Genomic DNA, 9,784 nt, shown 5'->3' with positions numbered 1-9,784 from the left:
AAGAAGAAGAGAGAGAGAGAGAGAGAGAGGGAGAGGGAGAGAGATATGCAAGGAACCCGCCGACTCTCGGAGAGCGGAACTGTCATCCAGTGTATTCTTTTTTCAAAAAACGAAAAATGAAATCGTTTGATGTTGCCGCTCTAACACCCACATTTTTATAATACAGAGATCGAGATCACTAATTCAAACTCATCATGCCTCTCTTCAAACGTCATACTCCACTCCACTTCCACTCTCTGAACATTTTTCATTTTTCAAAATTTCTTCAACTTTTTCCTTTTTTTCCCCCATCCCTATTCATTCTGCAGTGATCTGCCGGAATTCAAAAATAGGTACAAAGTATTTTTTCTCTTCCCAATCATTCCAAACAAAATATTTCGCTTTTCTTTTTTCTTTGTTTTTCTAATCTCTCTCTCCCTCTCTCTCTCGCTTTCCCTCTCTCTCTCTTTCTCTCCTACTCTCTTTTATTTTTACACCATTTTTCCTAAAGGCAAACTGTACGATCTTCTTATATTGAAATATTTGATGATTTAAGATAAAAATGATTTTATACGGTATAGATATGATTAGCATAATAAACTTGAGGATCGAAACATAGCCTCATCTGCTTAACTTTTTTTTTGCTTAATTAATTTCCAAACACAATTTGGGATTGAATTATTCAAAAACAATTACAAAGAGCTTTTTTTTTTTTTTGAACTAATTAATCTTCATATTTATCCATACTTGAAAGATAATCTCTATCAACTGGACGCAAGAAAATTGAATTTTGATAAGGCCATTAACATCAATTTTAAATTTGAAGTAGTGCACGTTGTATAATCATGCAAATTACTGATCAATTAATTTCAGGTGTTTCCATCTAACCGAATGATGAAAGTACTTCATGATCTTTCGTCTCGTAAGAATTTCAGCACTTTTGACAATGTTTATTTCCTTCTTCAAAAAAAAAAAATTTAATTTTTACTTTGTCCAATTAATTTACACCTGAGTTTCAATCAATGAGTAATGCAAACTTCAAAATGTAAAATATTTCGTTAAAAAATGTTAAAAATTATCATGAATCTTATAAGATATTTTCAAATTTAAAATTTGAAATTAGAATTTGTTGTTTTAACTGGAAGTTAAAACAATTCAATCGGTTTGCGATAGGGAAAAACTTGTTTTCTAGTTGCTTTATTTATAACCTACCGCCATAGTCATTTCTATCAAACGTTCAATCTTCAATTAATATTCCTGCAAAAAAAAAAGAAGTATGGTCTGTTGAAAAGAGATGAGAATTAAAGAAATAATGCGCTTTTTTTTTCTGTCAACCTGAACAAAGCTTTCTTTCGTTCTTTTTATCCCTACCTTAAATAATATTGTTCCATAAAGGTGAATACATAAAGAACAAAAAGATAAAAAATAAAATTTCAAAGCAAGTGGCAATTGAATATAATAAAATTCAGCAGGGGGAAGATGATAACCTAAACAGAAATGAAAGAACACTTCCCAATTTCAAGTACCATAGGTTAATCTAAATAATTAATCTAATTTTCCCTGTGATTTATGGATTTCATTTAATAATCTCAATGAAGTAAACATTAAAAAAATTTTAACCTTAACAACTTTTCAACATTTCCTTTCATTTTGTCTTTCGCCAACTTAGTTGATGATATTTTTTGGAATTAAACAGTAAACTATAAGATGGAATTGGTTGATCCTTCACAGAACCATTCGTCCAAATTTAAAAAACAATTTTAATAGCCATAAATTTAAAAAAGGGGAAAACAATTTTGAGTTATAAATTTTGAAAGGAAAAAGTTGAAGAAAAATTTCAAATTCGATTTTTTCAGCAAATGTTTGAAATAAACAAAAAGATTCTTATAGGAAAAAAATAATTCATAAAGATAATACCAGAGATTATTTGAACAAATACGGAAAGGAATCGTTATCATAATTAATTGACATTATCAAATCTTATATTAATTTGACAAAGTTGTCGATTAAAAATTAAAAAAAGGTACATATTTTTGACTTTTTTAATTATCAGACTGGATCAACAGAAGCAAAAGTTCTAGACAAATTACTAAAACCCGAAAATAAATTCCTGAAATTAATGAAACTCCTAAATTAATTGTAACCGACCCTCGAAAGTTTGAGATGCAAAAAATGTATCCAATGAAACGGGTCGATGTGAAAACGACTAACACTACATTACACGGATAGTTGGCGGCTGAAAGAAGCAATTAATTAGCCGATCTGTCATCCAGCCCAATATTTATAGCTGGATTATAGAGATGGTGGCATTAGTTTCGGGGAATCGTTAGGAGTACCAGAAGAAGATTCGGAGGACCAGGTGGTACCATCCCTGTTGATCGTTCTCTGTTGTGGAGGTGCTTTGCATGGTGTCAACGGTATACCACCACGTGCTAGGAAAGCCTGCTCTTTTTGCCGCTTTTTTTCTTTCATTCGACGATTTTGAAACCATATTTTCACCTGAAACTCATTTCAATTTTTCAATTACATTGTTTACTTCTTCTCACTTCATTCTTCTTATCACAACTTATTTATGTTAACCCTTTTTATCTCCCATGAGACAAGTCACATAGTTTAAATTTTTATTTGTTTCCCTCATTGTGATAAACCCCCAAAGTGATGGTTTGCAGTTTCAGGAATTTCTTTCTTTTCTCTCATATTTTTACAAAATAAACTTCCCGGATTAATTTGGATTTGTGAATAATTTGTTTAGTTATCTATTCATTACTTCCTTTTTCGATTTCATCTCTAACAATACTTTACGCCCTAAATTCTGATGAAAACAACGAATAAATGGATTATATTAATTCTAAAAGTTAATGAACAAATATTGATAAGTATTAAATTAATGAATAATACCAAGCGGAATGATTTCCTAAACCTTTTTTGGATAGGCCGTAATAAAATAAATGAATCTATCCGACGTATAGTTGTCTTATTGTCGAAAAAAAAACAAAAATTTAAAATTGTATCTAAAAATCATCGTTATGAATAATTGTATAATGCAAATTGGATGTCTTAAATGTTAATGACCACAATCATGTTAGCATAATTTCTGGATAGTTGTCAAAATTGGACATATGAAATCTTTATTTAATTTATATCATTCATGACAACTATTCTAAAATACAATTTCAAGTCTTTTTTCTTTTTTTGAAAATCATCGTAAGCTCGTTCATAGATGGTATTAAGATTATCTTTTGGTAAACAAAAAGATATCAATCAAGATGCAATTGCCAATGAATCACTATCATTAGTTACCGTATAATTAGTCTTATCATAGCATTTGAAGTTAATTTCATCATGTTAACAGAAATTTCAATTCAGCTTACTGTAAATTCAATCATCCATAGGCTAATTTTTTTTGCAGTCTAGAGTGTTTCACGCAGCTAAGAATGCAAATGGCATAGTGTTAGGGCTGTCAATTCTTGTCTGGCACTAGGCTTTTTTCTAGAACAAATTGGAAATTTGCTTTAAATTTGACAGCCAATGAAAGCATATATTCATCCTATTTGATGCATAAGAGAAATGATTGATAGTAACGTATTGGGCTTTGGTTTTATATAGGAAAATTCAGTTACTGATTCAGAATTCAAAATAGAAGTGAACGATACAACTACCGCAAAAAAGTATTGTTTTTATATTCCCAATAATATCGATCAGACATATTTCAATCAGGTTGATTTCATGTTAATCAATCTTATAGATATTTATCAATGAACTTATCATGAAATCGAATATCATAAATCGGTAAATTTCATATTTAACAATTACCATAATAAATTAATTGGAATTTCTTTAGTTTTCTATAATTGAAGGAAGTGATAACTGCTATCAGTAAATGCATTATTACACTACCAATAATTACAGTCTATGGCCTGATGTGATGAATAATGTCTATGATAGTCGATTAAAACTTCGAAAAAAAAAATTCAAATTTATTTTAATAAATAGCGCCAGCTTAATCTTAAATGTTTTTTGTTGTAATCTAAAATAAAGAGTGAATTGTTGGCGATGAAAATAAATTAAATTAATTTGTTTTGATTCGATCACCGACAATGTACTTTTGATAAGCTTCTTTTTTTTAAAATTACTTCTCTTTTTTTCAATAAAATCAAAATTGTTTTAAAGTGTATAATGCGTAAAAGCTATCATTAATCCTTTCATACTATTTCAAGTGTACCCAATCCTTTGTCTCTTTTCTCCCTCCTTTTCTTATCCTCAAATAGTATCAGATGAACAACACTGTTGCAGATGTACAAGAAAAAAAAATGATTCCATTGAAGTGACAGAGAATTTGAAATTTTTTTGTTGAAAAGTATTAGCTTTTTATTTCCTTTTAAATTTCAAAAATTTTAATGATTTTTCAAGTGGATTATAGGAATTAGCGTTCATTTAAAGTGATAGAAGTAGCAGAAATATTTTCTTGAATTGGAAAGAACATTAAAAAGTTATTAATTTGTATTGATTAAAAACAGGAGTAGAGTAAGATTTTTTGATGAAAGAGATATTCTTTGAAATGTACAATATTGATTTCCTCAAGGATGACTTATGATTTCATCGTTTTGTCAATTTAATCCAATTCAACTTCTTGACCTAATTCTTGAACATCATTTACACAATTAAATAAGATATAATTTTGTTCTTTTTCTTTGATTATTATATAACGAAAATTTTCAAAAATAAGTATGCTATAAAAAACGAATTTTAATTAATTTCGAATTTAATTTTTCCATCATACAGCATAAAACTTATGTTAATATAACTTAAAAAGTTATCATTACACTAAGATGCATCAAATAATCAAAGAAATTTTTATCTGCTCAACAATCCGTAATTAACATATACAAATATTTGCGCAATGATAGCGGTAAGATGACAGGAGATAGCTAATTTTATTACTGATATGCTTACTTCTTATCTGCTACATTTATTTATTTATTCTAATACTTTCATTTCTTTTGTTGAAAATTTATTTGCTGATAATTTAGTGGAACAGATAAAATAAGTCAGATATGGTAACAGTATAATTACTTGAGTTTCATTTAGCTGTAGGATGGATGCAATTTCAGCTCGCCTTGTTCGATTTAAATATTTCGATGTATAATATTCCTTTTCAAGTTCCGTTAATTGATGAGTGGTAAAATTGGTACGCATCGCATTCGTATCCTCCACCACACGTCGTCTTGGTACTATAAAACAGAAATCAAATTATTCATAGGTTATTGATGATGATTATACAGCTCTCTAAATTATTTATTCTTTATCCTTTCTCATTCATACTTCATCAGAACTTAGACTGAAAATAAATTAATTTAATTTAAAGTATTGTCTGATAAATATCTTTTTTTCTCTTCTCTACTCTTATCAATGTTAATTAAACAAGTTCAAAGACAAAAATTTCACTTTAATATTTATTCAGGTTTTTTTCTTTTTTTGGAACTAATAGCAGTATTATGCTTATTGGTTACGTGTTACACGTACTCACACTAAAATTACAGTAGATTTGCTCACGTACTGCACGTAACATGTCCAAAATCACAGTATCATTTGGTCATTGGTCACATACTGTATAGAATCATTTACTGAGAAGTTGTACCAAAATGCAAACCTGATGATTTAGTGACAGTACGCTTGATATGCATCCATTTATATGTGTTTGCAGTGTTTGCTGCAATAGTAGCGGCTGCAGTCGCGGCTGCAACGGTAGCAGCAGTGGTAGCAGTGGAAGTGACCGAATGAGATTGTTCGGTAGGATGAGCATTAGTTGTCTGTTGATTTTGAGCATAATTAGTAGTAACCCATTGTGAAGTACTTGGTGGAAGTAAATTATGCCCATATGATGAAGTTGGCGGATAAGGTGTTGCTGAGGTGGAAATATAGCCAGCGGATGATGACCATTCACCGTAATGTGGATAAGTGGTAGGTGGACTAGAAGAACCGATGTAAGATTCGGTACAGCTCATTTGTAAGGGTCACTAGCCTAGAAGAAGGAATACTGCTTTCATTTGACTGGACAAATATGCTAGTAATGTTTTGAAACGATATACTCAAACTATACTGATAAAAAGAACAATAAAATCACAATGAAATGGGATCACTGATCATTCGGACAATCAGAAGTACTTTTTGATCTCTTACAACTTGATCATAAATTGTCACTAAAAAAACATCATTTTTAATCAGCTAAGCAAGATTACGGGTATCCATGGGTAGGGTATTGTTATGAATGTAAGTACGGGTACGGGTATGAGTGCATCAGTTAAAATACTGTGCAATAATGCCGAAAAAAAATATACATATATATCAATATGAAAGTCGTTAATTATCGCTCATAAAATTTATTATCACCCATCTAATATGAAGGACTACGTGAGTTCTCACTAGTACTATTAGTTCCTTATTTACAAAGAATTAAAATTTAACGCAATTTTCAAATGGGAAGGGTTCAACCCTTCGGACCCAACGCTACGATGTGATGCGATACTGCTGCTGTTCGAGCAATAAATCACGCCGTCGTATATATCACTCAGGCAGTCTGTCATTCAACTGCACCACACACACATACACACACACACACACACACACACACATAGGCATACAAAACATATACACACATACACCACATACACACATATACACACACACACATACACACATATACATACACACACATACATACATGCAAAGAAAGAGTAGGAGTAGAATAGGATGAGATGGGGTGCGTGCATGCGTGTCTTAGGGGCGTGCAAGTTGATCGTTGAAATAACCAATCCGGTAGCCAACGCACTACGGTGACTTCCTCTTTCATCTAACATTTTCAAAATTCTTTTTAAACGAATTCATCCTTGCAACCATTTATGGCAAATATTCCTGATAGTTGCAAACGTGTGATATACGTGAATAGACTCATTCAATGATACGTGTAAACACATACGGAATTATACGTGTTCTAGTTTGTGAAGAAGAACCAAATGCGCTAGGAAGAGAAGATGGATTGAAATAGAAACACTTTGGAAATGTCTCATTAATCTTCCTTTTTTCTTGTCCCATACACATACACACATACATGCATAGATGCATGCATGCATGCATTCCACACAGACGCACAAATTATCCTATCAGCTTATTTTGGGACAAAAACATTATATTCCTTTTCCGGCGCCATATTTACACATTACTTTTCGTTTTCGCACGGTTCAAAAAATGATCCAAGCGATCTACCACCAGCTAATTTGTCTTCTTTTCAGTTTTGTTAATTTCATTTTATTTTTAATTAAAATAATTTTAAATTATTGATCGATTTGAAAAATCTCCAATCAGTTTTCGAATATTTCAACAGCATAAGCTAGTAAATCATATGATTAGCCATTTTGCATGCGCTTTTTGACCGCAAATGGACACCACTTAAAGGACCACAATCGCTTGTGTCAGGGTGATAAACATAAAATATCTTTCTTTTCTTTCTCTACTCATAGTAAAGGGTAAATAATTAGCTATACGGTGTAGTCCACTAAGATTATCATTAACTAAAATGCTTTATTGATTTTTCGTATTACTGTTATTTAATTAGTAAATGATGCAAGAAGTGAAAGATACAGATATTAGATCATTCTGTTACTTTAGTATACATCGTTATACTTGGCTATTCAATAACTTTTATAATTCTATATAGGAGAAAGCCAAGGTATCATATATTTAAGATCAACTCAAAAATTTGAACTGAGTGCGTTTACTTTCACTTTTAATAGTTAAGAATAGCACAAAGTGGGAACATTCGGGTGGACAATGGCTATTACCTGCTACCCAGTATGCTTTCTTTTTGTACTGGCTATTTCTGAACTAACTAACTTCCCGAAATGCCAATAACCAACCACTGAAGTGTCCTAAAATAGGCAACAAAACTTTTCAACAAATCTCATCTCAAAACACATCTAAATTTAAACGGTTGAAAATTTTCGTTTTTCTTTTTTCCCATAATCTTCCTCCTCTTCATTTTTAACAATGAACTTTGTCCAAAATGGATTGCTCAATTGGCAGAAATGTTTTTGCCTGCTTGGCTATTGAGAAATCAGGAAAATTTTGCTCAAAGGCAAGGATAATGAGCTGAACATTTTTTTTTTCTTTGACCAATCAATTAACCATATCAAATGCTTTTTAACTAATATCATAGTCCAAAACAAATAATAATAATAATAATAACAATAATAATAATAATAACAATAATAATAATAATAATAATAATAATAATAATAATAATAATAATAATAAAACATTAAACAAAACAGTGGCAAAATGCGGACAGGCTTATATGTCATCTTATCTTTTAGTCGAAAGAACAAGGAAGCGCTAATTTCCAAACAATTATTTTAGCTTTTTTTTTATTTTTTTTCAAATTTCAAACTTCGTTTGCTAGACAATACAATGGAAAATTTGCTCCTAAAAATTTATCCGACTAAGTGATTGTTTTTTCTTTCTCGCTCACTTTTTTCTGTCCCATCTTTCTCAGAATTTAATTTATTTTCTATTTTTATGAGATGGTGAAATTTAAGAAAGAACCAGATTTTACTGCCTTGTCTTTTTCATTTTTCAAATTTTATTTCTGAGTAACGAAAAATAAAAAAGGAAAAGCTCTGAAATATAAGTAATCGTAGAATGAGGTAAGTAGATAGTTAACTGGAATTCAAATAAAATAATTTATTTACCTTAAAATACTGAAGTGATACATTTCAAACAAATTGTCGTACATCTATCACTTCATGAAATGTAACATTGGAGGCAAATGAATGGATGATAAAATGAATGAATGGGAAATCCTTCGGCAACACAAATGATAGATTTATCTGCTTATCTTACTCATTGAACACGTGATAGATACTTTTGTTTCGTTGTGAAAAAAAAAAAAAACTTACCGTCTTTTTTTTATAAAAATTTAAAAAGAAAAAAGAAAGAGAGAAGATGAAAGGCAATAAATTTTTTTAATTCAAAATTAATTTTTTTTTATGAAAATTTTTTATTTAATATTTTGACATAAGAAAATAATTAAATGAATAATAAATGGCATATACACATAGTGGAATTTAAAAGAAATGAAATGAAAATGATAGTCAGAAAGAAAGACAGATTGAAAAGAAAGGAAGACATCCTAGAATTGATCCATTCTCTAACAGTCTAATATTTTACGGTAATTAATTATATGATTTGCAATAAGTATTTAAAAATGAGAAAATGAATGTTTTTAAAGGTTAAATTTGAGATATTATAAGCAGCAAAGTGCGCTTATCATAATGATTATGAAATATTTTTTGAATGATGACATTTTATTTATTTTTGTTGAACTTTCCAAGAAGTCTTTGCCTATCTTTTTATTGAGGTTGAATTATTTGATACAACAAAGTGGTTGTTTCTTTAGTGATTCCGCCCCGAACGGACGGGGATGGATAGATGGATGAGTGAATGGATTGCTTCTTCTTCTTCTGTTTAAATATCGTTTTGTTGAAAATTTTAGCAAATCCTCGATCGATCACATCCATAATTTCGTATTCTTTTGATTGCTTTCATTGGGCGTTTCCAACATTTCTCACTGTTTAGATGATAACTGTTAGCATTAAGTTAAAAAGTTTCACCATTTATTCTACAATTTCGTTTAAATAATCTTAGTTCAAATTTTAATTAAATACTCAAGTAACGCAAAAAAATGAAAAGCCACCTTATTTTCCGTCAATATTTTGTGGCTAATTATAATTTGAAAAAATTTCATTTTTAA

At 30.0% G+C, this 9,784-nt stretch overlaps 1 protein-coding gene across 1 annotated transcript; it reads right to left on the bottom strand.

Annotated features, from left to right (window-relative positions):
• Positions 1-2,169: 2,169 nt before the first annotated feature.
• LOAG_16680 (hypothetical protein) lies at positions 2,170-5,984 on the bottom strand (the record flags this gene model as incomplete). The annotated part of the gene is made up of 3 exons (XM_020449331.1): positions 2,170-2,478; positions 5,053-5,210; positions 5,630-5,984. 3 exons carry the CDS (start codon positions 5,982-5,984, stop codon positions 2,272-2,274), a joined length of 720 nt encoding a protein of 239 aa, XP_020307140.1. The 3' UTR covers positions 2,170-2,271.
• Positions 5,985-9,784: the final 3,800 nt, after the last annotated feature.

The sequence above is a fragment of the Loa loa genome (assembly GCF_000183805.2).
Source record: "Loa loa unplaced genomic scaffold supercont3.13, whole genome shotgun sequence".
In the NCBI taxonomy this organism is placed as follows: Eukaryota; Metazoa; Nematoda; class Chromadorea; order Rhabditida; family Onchocercidae; genus Loa; species Loa loa.
Note: the sequence above shows the minus strand (reverse complement) of the source record. Positions and strands in the feature narration are given on the sequence as shown.